Source organism: Puma concolor, chromosome A2 (assembly GCF_028749965.1).
Source record: "Puma concolor isolate L17-30 chromosome A2, mPumCon1.1.hap2, whole genome shotgun sequence".
Classification (NCBI taxonomy): domain Eukaryota; kingdom Metazoa; phylum Chordata; class Mammalia; order Carnivora; family Felidae; genus Puma; species Puma concolor.
Window position 1 is genome coordinate 72,324,936 of NC_141668.1, and position 24,572 is coordinate 72,349,507.

The 24,572-nt window shown below is 34.2% G+C and overlaps 1 protein-coding gene across 12 annotated transcripts in view; it reads right to left on the bottom strand.

The window, feature by feature from the left end:
- CASD1 (CAS1 domain sialic acid O acetyltransferase 1) overlaps positions 1–24,572 on the bottom strand; it is a 76,946-nt gene that overhangs the window by 35,351 nt on the left and 17,023 nt on the right. For all 12 annotated transcript variants that reach the window (XR_015247081.1, XR_015247078.1, XR_015247077.1 and 9 more), the window contains exons 4-13: positions 22,870–22,914; positions 21,331–21,393; positions 16,739–16,783; positions 16,184–16,307; positions 14,567–14,781; positions 12,552–12,974; positions 11,431–11,520; positions 4,374–4,493; positions 3,245–3,401; positions 1,763–1,842 (exon numbers count right to left, since the gene is read on the bottom strand). Coding sequence is in view for 6 of the 12 variants with exons in the window: in XM_086696107.1 (XP_086552233.1) it covers positions 1,763–1,842; positions 3,245–3,401; positions 4,374–4,493; positions 11,431–11,520; positions 12,552–12,974; positions 14,567–14,781; positions 16,184–16,307; positions 16,739–16,783; positions 21,331–21,393; positions 22,870–22,914 (1,362 nt within the window). In the remaining 6 variants the exon portion in view is untranslated. The remainder of the gene's footprint in view (positions 1–1,762; positions 1,843–3,244; positions 3,402–4,373; positions 4,494–11,430; positions 11,521–12,551; positions 12,975–14,566; positions 14,782–16,183; positions 16,308–16,738; positions 16,784–21,330; positions 21,394–22,869; positions 22,915–24,572) is intronic.

A 24,572-nucleotide genomic window follows, 5' to 3' on the forward strand; every position in this document is an offset into this window, starting at 1 on the left:
GTGAATGCACTCTCTTATTAATCTGACAAGCCTGGAAAATCTGGGAATGAAGGGGCAGAAGTCTTGGGTGCATTCCTGCACATTAATGAAGTCTTTCAAAGAAGAGAACAAAACCTCAATTCCCAGACTAAAGAAGGACGGCAAACTTTTTGAAGGAAAGCTCCATTATTAGACCTACTGCCACAGCATAGAAAATGTAACATAACAATTTTTAAAAAGGCTATTAAAAACCAAAAAAGTGAAAACAGCATTGTATTTTAGGTAATGCTAAATCTTTATAAGAACGTTATTATTTTAATAAAATACAGTATCCTCCATTTAACCATTTAAGAATTTAAAATACCTATAACTTATTAAACAGAGGTCCTATCAAAATCTGTGCCTCAGAAAATAGAGGATTCTTACCAAAAGTTGCAATATAGAGTACTTATAGATCATAAATATTGATATGAAGTACAGAAATATAAATATCAAAATAAAATATAGAAATATTTAGTATCTATTAGAAATACATGGTCCTATAGATCATATATATGTATTTAGCACTTAACATATTATTTCTGATTAAAAATTTATTTGTGTGATCAACAGAAAAGTTTTTAGTGAGCACCCATTTTGTGAAAGACACTGGGCTATACTGGGCCATGTACTTTTTTCTTTTGTACACTAATCCAAAGCTGGGGAAACCTTTATTGAACCTCTGGTTCACCTTCCCTTGTCTCCCTCAGATGCACCACAGAGTGTTTGGAATTTTAATGAATAAGTGTCAAGTAGCTGTTGCAGTTACCTGGCTATTTCTTCATACGTTTGCTATTGTTTCCTTATTATTTATAAATCTCCTGCAAAAAACCTTGCAGGTCAGGTAGAAATAAAAATGCTTTATTTCTAAGCATGAAAATAAGAATGAAAGCCTACAAAAACAAACTAATAAAAACCAGCTTGATAGGATCACTTTCTTTCTCTCTCTCTCTCTCTCTCTCTCTCTCTCACACACACACACACACACACACACACACACACACACACACACACACGATGCTTATATGGCATTTGCACCTGACACAGCTAAGTACAAGACAGGGAATGTTGGAGATGGGAGCAACTACAGAATAAGTCACAACTACAGGCATTCAAATTAAAATATTTAGTTATAAAGATCATACTGCCCAAATAATGTCTGTCTGATGGACTGACCAGCAGGTAGGAATTTGTCACCTTGCTAAAGTAGCTGAAAACATCTCAACCATCATAAGAGGGGGATAAAAGGGTAGAGGTAAGAAAATGACCAAAAATTTTATTAAATTAAACATATTCCATACATACAAACCCATTTGCTCCTGAGTTGGTTTTACTAACTGCCAAAATTTTAGTCTATGCAGTTATGGAAAAGACAAGTAACACTTTGAAGCAATGAATAATGCACAAACCAAGCTGCAAATTCTGTCAAGAGAATTTTGATCTCCACTTAGAGTAGTGTCTTATAAGAGGCATTCAATAAACGTCTGATTGATCAAAGTCAAGTAAAATGGATTTTGAACAATTGCCAGAGGAAGAGCTTTAAATTGCTCTTACAACAAAAACAGTGGTAACAAAAGTAGATAGGTCTCAAAAGAACTACACTGAGTAGTCAACTACAGAGTGACACTTTTATTACAGTCATTAAAAAATGAAGCTAAAAAAAAGCTCTGACTCTTCTTACGTACTTTGACTTGAACTTTAAAATAAAACAGAACAAAATATAAACTGAAAAGACTGTACAAACCTGAGAATATGCCAAAAAACATATACATAACAGCAAGAAGGCTAGTTTCAACAGTAAGCCAAAATGCCAGAAACAATTTCCTAAGAGAGAAAACATTTAATTTACTAAAAAGTATAAGTTTACATAAAAAACATATTAAATAGTCTCTGTTTAATGTATTAATACTCTGCACAGTCCTTACAATAATCAAAGGCTGCCTATAGGATACATAAAATATATGTAAGTGGTATAAACTGTAAGAAGGGCAAAAAGGAAAAGACGGACCGTCCTCACTAGGAATGGGGCCACAACCCACACCTGACACCTTACATATCTCCTGTTCATCCACGATATATATATCTGAAAATATCTCCTGGATTCAATTATACCCATTTACTATTCAAAGTTACAACAAAATTTGGAAAAATATGTCAATATGTTCAATGTAATTCTAACAAACATTCCTGTTGAATATAGCTTAGGTAACACTGCTTAAACATTAAAGTTTCAAGGAAAGAGCTTAAGAACTCCCGAATGTACTAAGGTTTAACTTTAAAATGTATTTTAACGTATGCATATTTTAAGTTACGTGTTCATAGTTTATATATATTGATTTAATTTAATATGTTAGGTTTGTGTCGAGGGATTAAGGTACAAAGGCTATTCAACGATATTAATGGACTTGATTAAAGGCTGGAACTCAACTCTTTCCTGAAAAAGTTATTTGACATTATAATGGAAGTCAGTGGAAGATATTTTTGATATATAATATTTGATTGAAAGAGTTAAGTTAAAAATTACTAAAAACAACAATTTTTAATTTTTCCAAAAAAGGAAAGCTTTTATTTCAATGATATGATCTTCAGGGGGAAAAAGCATGAAGAGAAATGAATGTGGCCTCACTTTGAATATGACCAGTAACTGGCTATGTGGAGTTTGAAGGTGATGACCTTCTGGACGCTCAGGTTTCTTTATATGCACAACAGGCTGACAGTAAGTGTGTAAAGAGTTGTCTAGAGGGTAAATTATATTAGTGCCCTTTAGACCTGGCTGACATAAAAAGCCTTTTTGTAAGTGAATGTTTATCCAAAAATCTCAATACATGTAAAATATATAAAGCAGAGCTGCCAAAGACGAGAGAAGGCTATAAGGGCCTGGAGCCCCATTGGATTGCTCTCCTCTCCTCCAGTGGTCTTCACTCGGGCTCTGTACAGGACAGTCTGACAAATGCTGCGTCAGCTGATGTGTAAAACGACTTTGAAAAATTTAGATTAAAAAAAACACATACATACAATAGACATGCAAACTATTAATCTGCACTGTTATATTACTTGAATTATTTAGCTGTACCATTTTGGAAACATAGTTTAAGAACAAAGTTTCAAATATCAAAACTACACATAAATTTAAACTATGTCTCAATAAAAAATAGCCTTTAACAATGAGGAATAAATTTTGTACATGAAAAGTATATATTTATTAACAGTAAGAGAGTATATTTACCGTTTGCTTTTTTTTGGATTATTTGTGGCCATAGTGCTAAAGTAACATATATGACCATGAACCATACAGTGACCAAGGGGACAAAGTAATAGAATTGATAAGGCCGATCCATTACTATACATAACACCACTACCAGGAAATTGAGACGAAATAAGACCTAGTAAAAAGGAGAAGAAAATGGTTTTCATTCCAGGTATGCAGGAAGAGCAAAGACAGATTCTCTCTGACAGAGTACAAACGTTTATTTAAGACCAAAGTAATAACTGCAAGTATATTTTACTAATCCTTAAAATTACATTTGTTCTACAATCACTGTAAAGAGTTCAATATAAAATATTTATGCATCATTATATTAACTAAATCCAAGTAAAACACCAACCTGAGCTGTCCTCTGGCTGCAACTGTCATCTTGCTAAATGTAGGGAGAGAATCATAAGTCTCCTTCCTAAGGCTATGGTTTATAAGCAGAGATTAGATTACCTCAACAAAAGGGTGTCTATTTCATCTGTTTGATGTTGATTTACCCCATTTAGGATTAAGTTGAGAGTTGTCATAGATACAAAATAATATTACTCAAATTAAAAAGTGACTTTGGGACCTCTGTTAACAGTCATGTCAGACAGTGTGATGTCACTCAAAGAACACAGAGTTTAAGCAGATTGATATTAGAGTTGTACCACTTACTATCTGACCATAGGCAAATTATTTAACCTCTCTGAGCCTCAGTGTCCTTTCTGTAAACATGAAGATCACAAATCAGGGTTGTAATGAGGGATAAATAATGTTCAGGAAGTGTCCAGCACAAGGTGGAAACTTAATAAATATTAATCCTCTTCTTAAAGAAAACATAGTGTATTATAATAATTCCAGGTAACTGTACATTTCTATAAAACTGAAGTGAATTAGCAGTGCCGTCCCTTGAGTACTGGTCCTTTTATTAGACATTCACTTAAATTACATTTTCCCTTCCCTCAGTAATAAAATATTTATCTCGAATTATTAACCACAGAACACAGAAATAACATAACTTTAAAGTGCAATGTCATATTCAAATTATTTGTGGCCTTATAATGACCATATTCATATTTTTATGTCAAAATGAAAGAAGAAGAACTGAAATCATCCCTACCTGACAGACTCTATGAATTCCAAAGTCTCCTTTGATCCAAAAGTATGAGAAATGCCCATACCCTGTCTGAAATAGGTATGCAGCAACCAGAACCCGGATGTGCATGTACACAGGCAAAAACTGTTGACAAAAAATAAATAGGTAAAATATGTTGGCACTAACTATACTTTGAAACATCATAACCAGTATATTTAATCAAGGCAATGGATCATCGTTACCAGTTGGTATAAGCTCAATAAAAACATTTATGTTCAAAAGTTAGGCAACACAGAGCAAGCATTAAAAAAATGTAGACTTCAGAATCAGACCCGATTCAAATTCTGGTTCTGCCCCTTACCAGCTATGGGACTTTAAGTCCGAGTTTTCTAAAATGCAGAATAACAAGGTTCTTATGAGGAACGCAGGAGTTAATAAATGGGAAACACTTTGTGTATTTCCTCCACTTAGAATTAAATATAAGATATCCATAGTTATTAATCATCAGATATGCTGAATACGAGGTGACTCTGGATTTCACATTTTCCCAGTGAGAAGACAAAAAAAACCAAAAAACAAAATGCCACATTTTTGGCCCCCTTAAAAACATGGAATTTAGATTTGTAAATTGTTGTGTAACTACTTATTTAATTATTTAGCAAAAAATGTATATTAAAATATATGCAAACATAATTTAGAAATATTATTTCCCTCCCATTCTTTTTTTTTTTTCAATATATGAAGTTTATTGTCAAATTGGTTTCCATACAACACCCAGTGCTCATCCCAAAAGGTGCCCTCCTCAATCATCACCCACCCTCCCCCCTCCCTCCCACCCCCCATCAACCCTCAGTTTGTTCTCACTTTTTAAGAGTCTCTTATGCTTTGGCTCTCTTCCATTCTAACCTCTTTTTTTTTTTTTTTCCCTTCCCTCCCCCATGGGTTTCTGTTAAGTTTCTCAGGATCCACATAAGAGTGAACGCATATGGTATCTGTCTTTCTCTGTATGGCTTATTTCACTTAGCATCACACGCTCTAGTTCCATCCACATTGCTACAAAGGGCCATATTTCATTCTTTCTCATTGCCACGTAGTACTCCATTGTGTATATAAACCACAATTTCTTTATCCATTCATCAGTTGATGGACATTTAGGCTCTTTCCATAATTTGGCTATTGTTGAGAGTGCTGCTATAAACATTGGGGTACAAGTGCCCCTATGCATCAGTACTCCTGTATCCCTTGGGTAAATTCCTAGCAGTGCTATTGCTGGGTCATAGGGTAGGTCTATTATTAATTTTTTGAGGAACCTCCACACTGTTTTCCAGAGTGGCTGCATCAATTTGCATTCCCACCAACAGTGCAAGAGGGTTCCCGTTTCTCCACATCCTCTCCAGCATGTATAGTCTCCTGATTTGTTCATTTTGGCCACTCTGACTGGCGTGAGATGATATCTGGGTGTGGTTTTGATTTGTACTTCCCTGATGAGGAGCGACGCTGAGCATCTTTTCATGTGCCTGTTGGCCATCCAGACGTCTTCTTTAGAGATGTGTCTATTCATGTTTTCTGCCCATTTCTTCACTGGGTTATTTGTTTTTCAGGTGTGGAGTTTGGTGAGCTCTTTATAGATTTTGGATACTAGCCCTTTGTCCGATATGTCATTTGCAAATATCTTTTCCCATTCCGTTGGTTGTCTTTTAGTTTTGTTGGTTGTTTCCTTTGCTGTGCAGAAGATTTTTATCTTCATAATCCCTCCCATTCTTAATTTTTTAAGTTTATTTATTTACTTTGAGAGAGAGGGAGAAAGAGAATGAACGAACGAACCAGCAGGGGAGGGGCAGAGAGACAGAGGGAGAGAGAGAATCCCAGATAGTCTCCATTGTGTCAATGCAGAGCCTGATGTGAGGGCTCCATCTCACGAACTGTGAGATTATGATTTGAGCCAAGATAATTTAAACTATGAGATGCAACTATCAGACACTTAACCGACTGAGTCACCTAAGTGCTCCCAACTCTTAATTTCTAAAACAATTTTATTTTACTCTCCTACATCAATGTTACATCATGACCAAGATGCTTAGAATAATTTACCATGGTTTTTCAGAGCATCCTATCTTCACTTCTTTTTTTAACATTTATTTATTTTTGAGACAGAGAGAGAGAGAGATCATGAACAGGGGAGGGTCAGAGAGACAGGGAGACACAGAATCTGAAACAGGCTCCAGGCTCTGAGCTGTCAGCACAGAGCCTGACGCGGGGCTCGAACTCATGGACCGCGAAACCATGACCTGAGCCAAAGTCGGATGCTTAACCGACTGAGCCACCCAGGTACCCCTCCTATCTTCACTTCTAAATTAAATGAAATGTAACACATTTCTGATCTATATTTTATGGGAATCACTGGAAATATCTCATTTATAACTCCTAATTCTCATAACCCTATAATGCTGTCATTCATCCTATCAGCCACCACTCCTTTACGTGTGTGATCATGATCTCCACAACACAATTAGTGCACTGGTTTTGAAATAATCTTTTTTTAAATTTATTTTTATTTTTTAAATTCATTTTTGAGAGAGCCACAGTGAGTGGGGGAGCGGCAGAGAGAGAGAGAGAGAGAGAGAGAGAGAGAGAGAATCCCAAGCAAGCTTTGCACTGTCAGTGCAGAGCCCGATGTGGGGCTTCAATTCATGGAACCACGAGATCATGGCCTGCGCTGAAACCAAGAGTCAGATGCTTAACTGACTGAGACACCCAGGCACCCCTTGAAATGATCTTTAAAAGGCTTGTTCAGTGACATCCAACCCTTGCAATTATAAGATTATTCTTTTAGGGATAATTACTAAATTTATGTAAACATTTTTTGGCTCCTATTTTATAGATGCATCTGATCACTCTGTGATTATCCAGCATTGACAAACTTATGGCCACTTCTGGTTAATGTATGTTTTCCAAGTGATACCTTGTAGGAAAAAATAAAATAAGTAGACATCTTAAATAGATTTTATGAGTCCTCCAATGTATGCATCTTTTGTATATATCCTTGAATGCACCCTTGAGCACATCTTTTTCTTTTCTGAGAAGGCAAAAAGCCCTGAATTTATAATAGGTCATAAACTCTTCAATACCCTTTCTACTCTAGCCAAACTGTTAGGGTTCTCTGTCTCCTAGAGTGATTCTTGTGCCTCCCTGTCACCTTTCCTTTGTTTATCTGTTTATTCTACCCTGGAATATTCTTCTTGTGACCATATTTTGCTTATTCAAATCTTATTCTTCTTTAGAGCCCTGTTCAAAAATTTCCTATCTTCACTCTCAGATGAAAGTCATTTTTCCTTCCTCAGAGTTCTTACAGCACTGACATCTATATATCAAACAGGGTTTTTATTTATTGCCCTTCATCATTAGTTCTTTTTAAATGTCTTATCGTTACATCAGAAATTTTAGATGAAGGTGTAAGCTACTAGAATCACAGTGATGATGGTAGGAAATGTATTAAAATAACCTCAGGATTTATCTAAGCCTGTTACCTCATTCTTGAAACCACTCTAAAATATTCCCTTCAAGTATCTGAACACTTTGAACAGCAGAATATGTACAAATTCCCAAGGCAATCCATTCATTTTCAGATGGCCATTTACTACCATAAAGTTCCTTTTCAAGAAAAGTTGAAATCTAACTCTATGTAAAAACTACCAACTTCAGTCTTCTAGGGCAATGCTATGCAATAGAAATAAAATGCAAGTCACATAGTACACTTTTAATATGGCTACCAGAATATTTAAAAAGCTCAAAGAATCAAGTGAAACTAATTTTAATAAATACAATGTATTTAATTGAATATATACAAAATACTTTCATTCTAATATGTAATGAGCATGTAATAAGATATTTTATATGTTTTAGGCTAAATTTTTGAACTTAGTATGCATTTATCACAATTAATCATACTTAACTGGTATGTATTTCACATTCACAGCACATCTCAGTTCCAACTAGCTATATTTCAAGTGCTCAACAGCCACATGTGTCTAGCGGCTTCCATAATGGAGAGTCTAGCCTTAGAGCCTTTTGCATACACTGATTCTTGTATCTGATTGTTCTACAAGTATCTGAAAATAGTTGTCAAACCTAGGCTAACTATTCCCAATCACTTTAATCACTGTCCACAAACATGCTTTGAAATCCCCTCAAGACGGGCTGGGCCTACAAACTTCGGACTTGGTTATTACATTCAAAAAGTAAATACTATTCATTTAAACTAAACACTATCACAGCAATCTGCCAAGTACCTGCCAATGTTGGATTATTGAAAATTTCATGTAATACTTCTCCCAAGTTTTTATTTTAATGCATTTTAAGCCGACAAAAAAGTTGTAAGAATAATACAATGGATATCCATATACCATGCTGACCCATTTTAAAGAGTGCTGCAGACTACATCGTTCCTAAATATATTAGCAAGTATCTTCTAAGAAGATAAAATAGTTTCTTACATAATCATATATCATTTTAATAACCCAAGATTTAGTATTACTATAACAGTATCTATTGTAAAATTTACATTCAAATATCCCTGACTGTGCCAGTAACATCCTCTATGTAAAAAAATTTACATCTATTGTAAAATTTACATTCAAATATCCCTGACTGTGCCAGTAAAAAAAATTTAAAAACAATTTTTTTTTAGGAATCTTGGATCAAGTATCATACAGTGCACTTCGTTGTCGTTTCTCTTCTGTCTCCTTTAATCCAAATTATTTTTCTTTTTATCTTTCATGAGTCAAGTACTACAACAAAATTTTAATATTAAAATATGTTTGGAATTTTAACTGCATTACAATTAATAGCTAGGCTGGCTTCAGATTCTGTTCTTTTTCTAGTCCCACAAATTTTCCCTCAAGATCTTTTATTCAGATCCTTTCATGAAAGTTACTTACGAACTCCCAAAGGAAAAAAAACCCACAGTGGAACACAAAATCATCTACTGTATAGACCTAACTCGCTGTACTCTCCATATTAAATTCACAGTGTTTTATCCCTATTTCCTATAAATTATGTTTTAAAAGAATGTTTATACCAACAATTGCAATCTGCTAGACCATCTGGATTATTTTAAGAATTCTCTGTATTTTTTTATGGTTTCTATTTTAGTATAAAAACATGGCACAACTAAAGTTTGACATATTTTAACATATTTTACTCAAAATAAAAAACATTAAGATTATGTAATTAAAATAACCATGGCAGTTAAAAAAGGTTTTTAATGAGGGTAATCCCTCAAATATCCAAGAATCAGGTCCCAAAATATGTTATAACCCATGCTAATTATGCTTTGCTAATGTAGACACAGGTAATTTTTAACCACAAAATCCTATTATATAAAAGAACAGGAATATGTTAATTAATCATAACAAATGGTCTGTTAATGAAAAGTATGTCCTTTCAGAACAGAGATTTTTAAAAACTGTAATTTAGGATATATTGGGATGTAGTCTAAGATATATTAGAATTAGAATGCTAGCTTGGCAAATGATTATAACAGAATGCCAAATTACCTTCATCCTTTTATGATCCAAATTCTTTCTGGAATCACTGAATTGAGGAACTTAATCTGCCATTAATTCTTTCTATCTGATTTTTTTAAAATAGGAGTATCACCCTTTAATATGTCAGCAATAAATTATGTCTCTAAGTGGCATTTTCTTAAAACAAAAGACTTTTTTCCTTCTCAAATTAATCTAATCTTTATTCATATGTCAGGGGTATTTCTAGGATTCAATATTCATCTCTACTGACTTTTTAGAGAATCTGACAAATCTATCCTCCAAATTCTGAGCTGGGCTTACAAACAGTCTTACTATCCTCATCTCCCCTTGCCTCGGATTTCTTTTACTGTCTTCAATCTTCTGTACCAACTTGAACTCACTAGGTCCCCTTCAGTTGCAGCGCGACAGGAATTTCACTGCTGCCACAAATATACACATCATAGCCATACAATTTCAGTAAAAATTATACTTCATTCCTTTATCTTCTGCCCTTCAAACAAACCATCCATAAAATCATGGACAATTTTTGAAAATAACGAAAAGATTCAATGAAGAATAATATTATTTTCAAATTGTTGGAGATATCTGAAGAAAACCTCAGTATTTTTTGTTTTCTTAACTGTTACTTTGGAAATTTCAAAATACTTCTGTGTGGACAAAATTCTTATCTCAATTTATCTCAATTTATCACCAATTCAAATACTATTTACAGATGTGTGCTTTGTGTAAACAAAACAATAAAAAACAGTTCAGTAGTTCCATAATTGTTTTAAAGCAAATTATTTTATAGAAATCGGTTTGTACCTTCACTATAAAACTTGCGTGAAAAGTAGTTATTAGATGTAGGTTCGCCCTCCAAAGTCTGCTTTAATTGCAACGTAGCTGGAATGTTACAACTCGGAATACGTTTTTTTGTTTTTGTTGTTTTTTTTTTACTCCTGTCAAATCCAGGGTGTCCTGAGACCATGAGAATCCTATCTTTTAAGACAACTATGGAGAAGGAAAAAATGATTTTGTCCAGGTACAGCACATCAATGGTACAATGGTAGTCCATTAGTACCTGAGTTCTTTGAATAATGGAGGAAAAGAGTTCTAAGGTTTTTAAACTCTATAAGTGTAACAATATAAAATACAAGTAAGGGTAGAATATAAATATAGTCATCTAATTTGATTTCTTTTGATAGTAACTTGTCTATTTGAAATCTTTTGCAATTAAGTGTCATCTACATTGTTTCCTCCTAAGTTTAAATTAGCTGTCCAACAGGGTGGCATGAATTAATACCCTTAGGTTATCAGCTGTTTCTACTCAATTAAAATTAAGGCCAGGTATTACTAATAAATTATTGCCTTAAGACTATACATTCTCAAAGAGTCAGGTGGTAGGAGAAGAATGGGAAGGCATAAAGGTTGGGTAGAAAATAAAATGGGTCTCTAAACGGTCAAGAATATAAAACACAAAAGAGGTGGTGCCCTTAAAGAAACATTAAAGTGCCACTGTTTCCTATATTTTCTGAAGTTAAATTCAAAATACTTACTGTACTTGCTCCAGAGATATGATAAATCAGAATCACAAGTTGCATCCAGCCTTTCCATTCATCTGTTTGTTCTCTATTTAACACTTTAGTCTGTGGAAAAGAACCAGTCTGTTTTACAATTCATTATGAAGGTATTATTAAGTACATTTTTCTTATAGGACATAAAGCTAATGCTTCTGTTAAAAGAACTTTGGAGAAAAACAAACAATTAAAGATTGTCATTTTATTTGATAAGAGATATAATGAAACTATTTCAATATAATATGAATTGGAGAACTAATATAAACTAAAGGAGATTTTATATATTTAAGTTGCTACTCATGGTTTTATATGAAGATTACATTTAAAGTTTGACAGATGTGTTTGTTAGTCTAAAAAATGGCATTGTATAATTTTCTTTAAAAAAATCTTAGGAGTTTCAGCTAGAAAAGATCTTACAGTTCTCTTATACTTTACTGTGAAAAAATGGTCCATTATTATAGTTTATTTTCCCAAGGAGATGAAAAAACTGATTAGTCATCCTCATATGAAAGTTACTTCTTATAAGAAAGTTTATTAATTGAAATAAATCATGCCTTAAAAAGAAGTTACGCTAATATTCTGAGCAATTACAACAATTTGAAAACAGGAAATTCAGACTATTATAAGCAGTGCCCACATTATTACATAAATTCTAATTTGTGTGTATACATGTCTGTATAGCTATATAAATATAAAATGTGCATATAGGCATTTGTTAATTATATTTTTTAGTTACTTTTTAAAAACTTTACATAAGATAATAGTATCTCATGTTTGTAGACCATTATAAAATTGGGAACACCTCCACTTTCCCTATCCCCAAACAGGCAAAATAACACTAAGTCATGACATCTTTTTCACAGATCCTTATTCACCAATTTTTTCAACAATCTTTAAGTGACTCTGAATTTCTTCCAAACTGTTTCAAAAAAAGCAACTGTTAAGAGTCCACCAGGCAAAGTACAACCACACTATCCTTTTGTCCTCTTCTATATATGTGTTTGAATATTCTGGCATGATATATGATTATTATTTCTTTAATCTAGAGTTTACAATGAGTTGAAAGAGTTAACATGAGCTAAAAAGAAAATGACTCTTACCTCCTTAGTATTTTCATTGTAAAATACTCCCAAAACCAAGATGTAGATAATTGGAATAAAGAAAGTTGAATGTGTATAAAATTTGTTTTCCTTCATAAATAGATTTGCACGGTCACACATATAGAAATAAGCCATTATCAGGCCAAGTTTGCAGAAAGACTGTAAAAGTACTTCTAAAGGAGACACAGAGGTATTGATAATATTTTTCTTTTCCTCTCCACTTTCCAAATCAGTACATGGCTTATTCTTCCGATGAGTGTTACGATGAATTATATAAAAAATTAAATATCCAATAATAGATAAAGTAAAAAAACAAGCAGCTAGCTTCTGTATGAGGGTAAGAGGAGGCCGAGGTTGACAACAGGAACCATCTACAGGCTTCAAAATCTTATTGCAATACACGTTCATAAGAATCATTGCACTCTGTGAACAAATCAAGTTATTTGGTTATTATCTTGTCAGTAATGTATCTTGCATTAGATTTTCTCTTGTGAATATTACTGACTTTTCAGCACCGAAACTAAAATGCCTTTGTACTTTTTGCTACCATTTCCCAAACACTCATGCAAATAATGGTATTCCTTAATCTGTAATAGCCAGTTCAGGGTTTTTCAAACTTCTTGGACTATGATCCATAATGAAACATTCATTTTATAATGTGACCCAGAACACATCCACAGGAAACAATATCTATCCTTACTATCTAGAATGCACTCTGACATTTTTCTATTCTATTCTTAAAAAAATAAAACACTGATTTCATGGCTATTGGGCCATGACCTTTGGTAAAACAAATACTGACAGATGTCAAAGCCCAAAGAATTTTAGTTAGCAGACTCGCAGGATACTTAAGATAGAGTGCCAGTCTTTAGATGTAAAAAAAGATGTAAAATTACTGCCACCGAAAAATCATTAATTCTTAGCTAACATTTGTAATATGCTTTTCATTTGGTTTATCATTTATGCGCACTTAGAATTATAAAGTTTTAAGATTTCTAATGTTAAATAAAATGTGGAATCTTCAACATGGTTTTATTATAGCACAAATCTCCTAGATAAGCTGCCAAGATTCTGCCTAGTTGAAAGTTCAATCAAGTCTAGTTCTATAAAAATTTTATAGTTTAGGCAATTTTGGAACTCTAAGATGATTATATTTTTTAAGCCTAAACGTTCAAAATACTCAACTATTTAGAAAATCTCATACTTTTAGCCCTGCAACTTCAGGAAGTTCTGTACCTGGCAATCTTGAAGATACTAGCTTACAAACTCCAACCCAAGGTTCTTAACCAGTTCCAGGGGGTCTTAACCAGTTCCAGGGGGTCTTAACCAGTCTTAACCAGTGTGTATGCATATACACACACAAACACGCATTTCTGCAAGACTGGAACAGAATCATTCCTTTTTACAGAATACTCAAAGGGGTTATGTGATTCTCAAGAAGATTAAGAATCACTCCTTTATAAGAAAACAATAACTAAATAATATCTGCTGCACTGTATGTGACAATTTATAACCATGCGGTTCTCTTTCTTATTTAACCTATTTCCATCTGTCTGGATTTGTTCAGTAACTACTATGTAGCCTGTATAAAACTTAGGGTAAAATAACGGGAAGAGAATAATAAAAATTATGCTACATGTTTTAAAAAGGTGCTCTTCACAGAAGCTTGATCTTACACATTTAAGGTTTTTAAGGCAAAGAGAACATAATACAGTAGTTTTTAAACAGGAGTGTGGTGAGAACTTATAAGCTTAGGAGACAAGGTATATTAAGAGTTAGGAGCACTCAATAAATGAAGTTTCATTTCCTCCCTCCCATAACTTCTTTTCTTCTTTTACTAAAACTCTCACTTGTATAAAAGCAAAATTAGTTCTACGTGCATGTTTAGATAGAATAACTACAAGTAATTAAGACTGTAATAAAATAAGTTGTTTGTTACCATATTATTGTGACTTATAGCTAAAACTAATAAGATATTGTAGTTTCTATCTCCTGATAGATACAAGAATCCTTACAGTTTCTCTGCTTGATTCAGGAAGATGTAAGCCATCCAAAGACTCTGTGATGGTTTCTTGAGCAATTAATTTAGAAACACTGAACATCTTAACATTTGATTTAGAATTTCTGGTGCTACTATTCAAAATGCTGACTGCAGCTTCATTGTAGGCATCTATCTTCTCATTAGTGATCATTTTCCTATTTTCACTTAATAGATCTTCATAAACAGGATCTGTACACAAAACACATATTTTTAAAAACACATTTAAAAAATCCCTACTGATAGAATTAGTGATCATGCAAGTTCACTGATTGTACTTCATACTCTGTTGTGAAAGTTCAGATACTTTGAATCAATCGATATCTCTTTTAAATCTAAAGAACTTTTATCCCTCTCTTATCTTAGTACACAGCTTTCAGGAAATATTTTTATGTTCTAGCATATCTTAGGAGTTTAAAATTTGGGGATACTGAGTACCACTGGGCAATGGGAATTGAAAACCAGACCGGGGAATGGGGTGCCTGGGTGGCTCGACTGGCTGAATGTTCAGCTCTTGATTTCAGCTCAGGTCATGATTTCATGGATCCCTGAGATCAAGCTCTGTGTCAGGCTCCACGTCAGGTTCCGCGCTCACAGCATGGAGCCTGCTTAGGATTCTCTCTCCCTCTCTCTCTGCCCCTCCCCTGGTCGCATGCTCTCTCTCTCTCTCAAAATAAATCAACAAACATTTAAAAAAATAAATAAAACTGGATTGGGGAAGACTGCCTAATTAAGAGTAACAGTCAATCTTTATTTTTCCTGCCACTGCTTTGCTCATACAATTGTAAGGTAATATTATTGAGGATCAAAGTCCCTTATCACTTACCATAAATAATTTTTTTCTCATTTTAGTAAAAGAAAGGTTAACAATGAGTTTGTAAATAATATAGATTGCAGAATAGATTATCACTACTCTTGCTGTTCCGTTTAACTTGACATTCAATTTGGAAATAATTGTAAGAGTTTCTGACAAGCCAGTTGAATTGCTAAAATATCCAAGGCAATTTCATATAGTGCTAGACATTAAATAATGGACATTCAATAAACTCCTGAAATGACTTGATCTAATGTCAACTTTCTCTTAAAGAATTTCATTACCAAGTATAAACTACATGGTATGAATTTAAATACATTCTGTCAATTCCAGAATTTATTTGCTTCCAATGACTCTAATATTATGAAACAGACTTAATAATTTTTTTCTGTATTTCCCAATCACCATAAATATACTTTGTAAGAAATAAAAATCAGGGGTTCTCATTTATCTTTGAGAAAAATCAGGTTCTCATTTATCTTTGAGAACTTATTCTTTTTGTTATATGCTGCAGCCATTTTGTATGCTGAGGCTCCTTAAAGGATATTTGTGTTTATTTATTATTTATTTTCACTTATTATATTTATTAGTTTATCTCTTCCTTAAGTTCAAAAAAGGAAAGCAAATAACTCAAATTTATTCTAATTTCGCAAACCTTATTTCAAGATTTATCCTCATAAAGGAGTAATTCTGCTTCTTGAAACAGGAGACAATAAAAACCCATGCTTCAAAATATATACATAATGACATTTGTTCATTACTCATTTGTTCATTCCTTACCTTGTAAGACCCAATAAACATCACTAGTCTTTGCCAGTTTTTCTAAAAGTGGTGCTATGGAGGTAATGTTCATTTTATATTGGGAAAGAGCTTCGTTGCTACCATTGTGAATCTTGATAGACCACTAAGAAATAAAAAATAAGCATTAATTCAGCATTTATCACAGAAAAATTATAACTTGCTCTATTGTAACAAAAGTTATTATTTTAAGATAATCTCCACTTTTATTCAACATTAGAGTAAAATTTCATCAAATTATTTCATGAAATCTATGAACGCAATTAAAAAAAGCTGATATAACATTAGACACTCAATGTATGACATTCAAGAAGAATGTAATTTTATAAATAAAATAATATTGACATTTAACACCAAGTTTACTAAATTTATTCAAATTGTTTCATTAAAATAAATCAGCCTCATTAATTATAATAGAAATAGTAATTGAAATATAGGTACAATCAAGAATTCTATTTAACATAAGTTAACTTTTCCTCAGCGTGTCCTTAAGAATGAAACAAAAATCCGTATGCAAGAATACGCATAATAACTTACTGTGGCAGCTCCTGCTACAATCACATGGGGCTTTGCAACAGAATCCTAAAGAAAGAAAAATCTTTATAAGAGTGTTCTATCCAGTTATGGGAATTAATATAAGTAACATCACTTACTTTTTGCCTTAAATTTAAAGTTCTTCCTTCTAAATGCATTTTAATTTTCTGAGTTCCTTATTGGATTCTCATTATAACAAGATGGCACATCCAATGCCTAAAACCTTACATGGTTATGTGGTTATACAGAATAGCATGAAGCTTGTACGTTTAATTTTTTGGTGTTCTTAAAAAAAAAGCCCAAAACATATCACTGAAATTTAATATGGCCTAATATTATTCTGAATTTGGAGTAAACTGTTTAGAGTAAAGCTCTAGTATATTATGTCAGCCAATTAAAAAATATTAATGAAGACTAGAGGGTACACAGAAAAATGTTAAATAAAATGCAAGAAATGTAATCTTTGGAAAAGCTAAATCCGACATGTATAACGGCTAATTATCATAGACCACAATGTGCAAAGAAACAAGGAGAAATTTGGTAGAAATCCTCATCAAATGCAAATTGTACTATGACTAATACTACCAATTATACAGTACTTAGTAATTTACTAAGGTCTTTTAAATTAGCTCATTTGAATGTAGATTCTTGCCACCCGTGAGACAGGCAGGAAGATATTATACACATCTTATCAAATTAAGGATACAGACTCAGAAAAGTTTATAGGGTATTGCTGAGGCCTGTAAGGGACAAAGCCAGAGCTTAAGTCTTGTGACTCCTAAATTTAGTGCAATTTTCACATCAAAAGACCTGCTATTATAATCATGTGCACAAGGAACAATTAAAAATAAGCAAGAAATTTAATTGGAAAAAAATATGACTCATCCAGAAAAGTAAAAATGACAGGTATTGTCTCATTATAAAGGTAGAAGACTATGAAAGCAGAGAAAAAGAATAACAATAATTTCCTTCATGGATACTCTCATTTCCAGTCTAGTGTGTTTCATTTTACACTGCTATTTTAGTGGAATTTCTTCCTCATCTCTAGGTGGCTCCCTTTCTGATTTGTCACAGTCATTAACCCCAAATCTTATTTCTCTTCTACAGGTCCCTCTTGCCTCCCTTCTCACTTTTGGTATAAAATTCTCAAATTTCATGGAGAAAATGGAATTCATCTGGCTTGTGTGCTCTAGACTTCCTCTATTCTTACAACTTCTCCCAGCCTATCTTCCTTGAACAACAGAGTCAATGGCTAATCCTCTTAATGGCTAATCCTTACTCTGTGTCTCTATCGGCCCTCTCTTTCTGTCCAGGGATATATCCATGAATGATCAATCTCCAATTCTCATCGATTTCATTTTCCTTCTCTAGCCTCCTTTATTCCCCCATCTACAAAATGCTATATCATCTTTAGACTAAAAAAATGTTCCTTCAACCTTGCCTCATTCTCAAATCCTTCCTCCTTGTACTGTTAACCAACAGATTACTTGGAAGAGCATTTTGCCCTCCCTATGTGAATTTCCTTATCTCTCATTTATGCCTCAATTGATCACATTTTGATTTGGGGCTTCACCATGCACTAAGACTGATCCCATTCATGAATTCTGGATTTCTACGTTCTGTTAGCTTCATTCTACCCTATTTCCTAAAGTGACACTTCTGACTGTCCACTTTTTAAAACTCTTTCCTCCCCTTGTGTGTCATGATACAGTTATTCTTCTCCTGCTTTTCCTCTTACCTCCTTTACCGCCCCTTCTCAAAATGTTTTTGATAGTTGTATTACCAAGTCCTCTTCTTTAATCTCTAAACTCTGTGCCTATTCAATGTCTTCCATTCAAGTAACTTCAACTATCACCTCACACAATACCCAGATTCTCCAATTCCATCTGAGTAGCTCAGACTTCTTAATGAGTGCCCTCACCTACAGAATTAAATCTAAATTGTTGGTTTCTTCACAGTTTACCCTAATTTCCCATGACTCCCTCAATACATGTCACCATTCTGTTTAAACGTTTCAGTGGTTCTCCACTACCCTCAACACAAATTAAACTCAATATTCTTATTTTTAGGAAATATACCCTGAAGTATTTAGAAGTAATCAAAACATGGATAGATAAATGAATTTATACCACACCGAATACAACTTAAGATATTATTCATAATGTAATATCTGCTTACCTCATCTCTTATCAGCCCTCTCCTCAAATGAGGCACATGGAAATAACAGCCAAAACCAAACGCAAATAAAAAAAGCACTTTGAATTTAAGTTCCAGCCATACTAAAACTGCTAGTGATTCCCTGAATAGGCTACCGTCTATCTTCAGTATCTTTGCATATGCTATTTCTTGTGCATGAAACAACCCTCCTTTCTCATAACAGGCCCTCACCCTTAAAATCACTTTACCTGAAAACTAGTTTTGAAAACTTATAGTTAGTGCCTATTCTCTGTAATCTTGCTGTACCCTATTCTTCCCCTATTTTGGCACTTGTCACATTACTTTCTTAATTAACTATATCTGCCACTCATCTGGAAGCTCTTTTGAGGAGAGGAACTCTATCATGTTAACTGGGTATCAGCACTTTTTAGCCTAGTACCTAGAAAATGGCAGGTGATTAATAAATATCTGTTGAATCACAGCAGAGTTGTCTAAATTCAACTTTTCTTTTATGCCTGTAGGCTACAATAATGCTCTTTCAGTTAATAAGTGTATCCTTCTAACCCCACAGTTCTTCTGGAAATATTACCTCCTCTGTAAAGCTTTCTTAAACCATCACCTGTATCTAACCAACCCCCATCCTAAGTGCCTCTATCCATGGTGCTTTCATAGTTCTTTGTGCTCAATTCTGTACTTACTCTTCATCTTACCATATTATTATTCATCAGAAAGTCACTATATACTAGATACTGAAAATTCTTTGAAGGCTGAGACTGAGGCTAATTACTAGTCACACTCCTAACACTGAATGTAAAGCCAGCAATATTACATAAATAATACTAATATGGACTGTTGTATTCTCAGGGTCTAGCTGCTTACTACGAAAATAATAAAAAAATACATAAAAACATGCATACATACATACTTTTTAAATAAATGAAATCAATCAATCAGTCAATCTTAAGTAATGACACAGCCATCTACCTAAATAAGTGGAATCCTTCCTATCCCCCAGTAGTCATAAGGAATCTTACAATAGAATCTAAAGCTCTAAAAACTAGTTTTAGCAAATTATAAGAACTGAAAATCTGGATATGCAATGTAACTCCAGGTTAGTAAATAAAAAAAGTTATCGATGATTTTACAGGACTTATAAATTATACTGCATTGATGTTTCTTTAACTGTGAATTTCTACTACTTTAATGATATACTTTCAGGTCCAGCACAAATATAAAACATATGTTTAAATCATTTGAAATATATACATGTAACATTATTCTACACTTTTGGAATAAACAAATCAACAAAGACAAAATACAATTATGTGAGACTGCAAGTTACCAGAAAGTTGAATTCTAGAATTTGTCTTCATATTTTGTTTTTTGAAAACTTAAACACATTTTGTCAAAAAAAAATTTTAGAAATGTTGACTAGGTTCCCACTGGATCCTACAAAAGCTTATTTGGTGTATGAAGTGGTTGCAGTGCTAAACATGTACTGTGAAAAGAAGCAAAGAAAAATACCAGTGCAGTATAAGTAATTAAGCAAAACAAGGTCAACAAAATTGAATACTGTTTTATCCATCCCAAATGCAAATACCTCTAAGGAAAGAAGACAGGTTTAAGTAAAGGACAAAGAGCTATATGGAGACTACTGTGGAGATTCTAGAAAGGACTTTGGGGTTTTCGAGGTGAATAGAATGCTTGCCCTTATATCTATCTCCAAACATTATGAGCCAAAATATGCCAGACTTGACTTATGGGCCACAAATGTAATGATAAAAGGGAAGAAAACAGGCTATTTAACAACAACAACAACAACAAAAGTTTCCTGAAGAATCTGGGCATGAGTTTGAAAAAGTGGGAACATGCTCAAGAGAATGTATGTTGTGCATGAAGATGACCTGGGTTTGAGCTAACTGGGCAACAGAAGTAACAGAAAATTCTGTCTGGAAAATGTGGCATCAGCATAACCACAGTAGGGTTAGAGTGGTGGCAGCAGAGGTACTAGATCAAAACTCCCTCTTCTCAGTAAAGTGACCGGATCCATCCAGCGCAATTAGTCACTATGAAGAAAGTCGGCACAGACAGAAGAGTAGGACAGGCAAGTAAGGGGGAGAAACACAAGGAGTGCTCATGAGCTTTTAAAATTTGGTTGCTTGGGGCGCCTGGGTGGCGCAGTCGGTTGAGCGTCCAACTTCAGCCAGGTCACGATCTCGCGGTCCGTGAGTTCGAGCCCCACGTCGGGCTCTGGGCTGATGGCTCAGAGCCTGGAGCCTGTTTCCGATTCTGTGTCTCCCTCTCTCTCTGCCCCTCCCCCGTTCATGCTCTGTCTCTCTCTGTCCCAAAAATAAATAAACGTTGAAAAAAAAAAAAATTTTTTTTTTTTTAAATTTGGTTGCTTAAAACCAGAGAGACCTAGATGTTCAAATACAGACCTCAGTCCATACTTTGATACACTGTTTCATAGAACCATTAACTTCTGGATGCCATAGAAAATCCTAAAAAAAGAAACACAGTGAATAAAAAGTCAAAGAAACTTATTCGTGCTGCCTAAAAGAAACATGAACCCATCTCTTCAAGAGTACCTAAAGTAAGGGGTGCCTGGGTGGCTCAGTCAGTTAAGCATCCGACTTCAGCTCAGGTCATGATCTCACAGTTCGTGAGTTCGAGCCCCGCGTTGGGCTCTGTGCTGACTGCTCGGAGCCTGGAGCCTGCCTTGGATTCTGTGTCTCCCTCTCTCTCTGCTCCTCCCCTCCTTGCACTCTGTCTCCCTCTGTCTCAAAAATGAATAAACATTAAAAAAAAAAAAAAGAGTACCTAAAGTAAAACACACCTTGTCCATGACATCTTCATCTCCCATCTCGGTTTCCCAAGGGCCTCACAGGAATTCTTGTATCCACTTCTACTTTCCTCTAAACTATTCTCCACAGTCATCTTTTAAAATTTAAATCTGATCTTGCCACACATCCTTGCTTAAATATTCAAGGACTTTCAATTGTCCTCAGAATAAATTTCAAAGTCCTTAAAACTACTAAGGCGGTATATAGGATCTGGCCTCTACCAAGACATTCTACCTTTTCTCCTCCCACTTTCCCCTCACTTTAAGTACCCTGTTGATTCTCCTTCAGCTCCTGGAATGCTCTATGTGCTCCTTTTTTCTCTAGGACTTTGCACATACTGTTCTGCCTACAATGCTCATAAAACTTCTCCACTGAGCCTGACTCGCTCCTACTTATCCTTGAAGCTTCAGTTAAAACATCTTTCTCAAAGAGGAAAACTATTTTTAATTCACTGTTTTGTACATTCCTAATGCCCACTTCTTCCTTTTTTAATTTTTTTTTTTTTTATTATTTTTAGAGGGAGAGACAGTGAGAGCAGGGGAGGGGGCAAAGAAGAGAGAATCTTACGCAGGCTCCACCTTCGGCACGGAGTAAGACTTGGGGCTCAATCGCACAACCCTGGGAGTTAAATCCAAAAGCTAAAAGAGTTAAAATCAAGAGTCAGAAGCTCAACCAACTGAGCCACCCAGGCGCCTCCCACTTTTTCCTTTTCACCATCCTTATTCCACATTTAAAGCATGTAGTGAACTGTAATGACTTTCAAAATCCATTAAGTCTAGGACATTTTTGTCTTGACCCCTACTGTATTCTCAGTATTTAGGAGAAGTCACTGTGACTAGGAATTCAGAAAAGTCACAGATATTCTTTTATGGATATTAATCCTGAACACATACTGGCTTCAAATTAACATACAAGATTATTATTTTCTGGATTAAAAAATCTGAGAGACCAAATTTTCCATTTCATTACACAAAACTGTGCATACAAACATTTACCAATCATTTTACCATTCTTATCTACTCTAAATACACTGAAATATATTTAATACCTACAAAGCATTAGCTGATCTACAAATAAATTAACCAATGAATATAGTTTCAACATAACATTTAGCTTACTGTTACATTAACCTACCACTTTAACTGATGAAATCTTGTCTTCAAAAGGAATGTTTCCATGCTGTCATTAAAAAGAGAGAAACCAAGGAATATTAATGTATAGATTAATTTTATGTCATTAATTCTCCCTTTAGCTGCTTTTGCTGATTTATTTATGCACTACATCTCAATTATCTATATTCAACCTGAAGGGAAAAACACTTGCATAGAATACCAAAAAATAAGTGACACTAAATTGTTTATATGTGATTTTTAACATCTAAGATAGAGTCTAAAGATAAAACCTCAACTCCAAACAAGCAGTTATGTGAACCTGTATCTTTTTGCCAAGATTGCCACATTCAAATTTAGTCTTAATATTATTATCTATGGCAGAGATGGAGAGCTCCTCTGCATTTCCTGAGTCCCCACCAGTTAGAACCACATGACTAGTTCTGGCCAACGTAACATGGCTAGATGTGATGTGGGTCACTCCCAGCTGAATTTCTCAGGGTAATTCTCTAGTCTCTGACTTAACCTGATGCTGAGACTACAGAGGCTGGTACAACTGGAAGGTGGTATAAATTCCAACAAGGAGGGATCTCCAAATGACTGCATAGAGTAAAACCTCTTGCCAACCCACCCACAACATGTAGCTCTAAGTGAGAAATAAACTTCTGTTTTGTTACGGTTGTAGAGTGGTTTGTTGCTGCAGCAACATCTAGTCTGTTCTCAACAATACACTAGTATCAGTCTTGTCTGAACAGGAGTGCACATATACGGCTCTAGGTTATTTTGGGTTTCGTTTCAAAGACTGTCTGTATAAATGGTCCAGTTGAATAAAAAAATCAGAGTTTGGAGACAACTTCTAGTAACCAAGCATTCCATAAAACTCTAGGGTGGGGTGGGGGATAGAAGTGGTCAAATAAAAAAGGTAATTCTTCCTAAAACCAAGGTTGAAATGTCTTCATTAATCTAACCAGACAAACAGTATTTATACTTATATCTCTGTGAAATAAAGCTTACTTTTATCAGCATGCTAACTTTTAAAATTCAAGCATCATTTCCCAAAAGGACTCTGAGACCAACTGTACTTTCAGGTGTGTTCTATGAAGAGTTTCCTTGGTCAAATAAGTCTCGGAATTACTGGGTCAGACCAAATCAAGTGTTTTCCTTCTACTATCCCATAGCTATTGCATAACTCAGGTAATTCAATTTAACCTCTCTCTTCTTTTCCTTGGATATACACAAAAGAATATGTCTCATATGTAAGTCACAAAGCACAGTAAAAATAAATAAGCACTCATGAGTCCATCGCAGAAATCAGAGCACTACCAACACACTGAATGACCTATGTGGACCTTTCACTACTTTGAATTTTGTTTGTATTTTGCTTTCCTTTTTATTATATAGTTTTGTCACATGTATATGCATCCTTTAATGATATATTGTTTAGTGTTACTGGCTTTCTCTCCCACTTTTAATTTTGAGGAATGTCAAACTTAAAAAAAAGAAAAGAAAAATGTCAAACTTAGAGCAAAATTGACAAAATTATAATGAGCACCCCAAATACCCTTTATGAATTGTTAACATTTCCTCCACCAGCTTCTTGTCTCTCTCTGCATAGACATATACATTGTTTTCCTTTTACTGAACCATATAAAAGTAAAGTGCAGGATGAGCACTGGGTGTTGTATGGAAACCAATTTGACAATAAATTTCATATATTGGAAAAAAAAA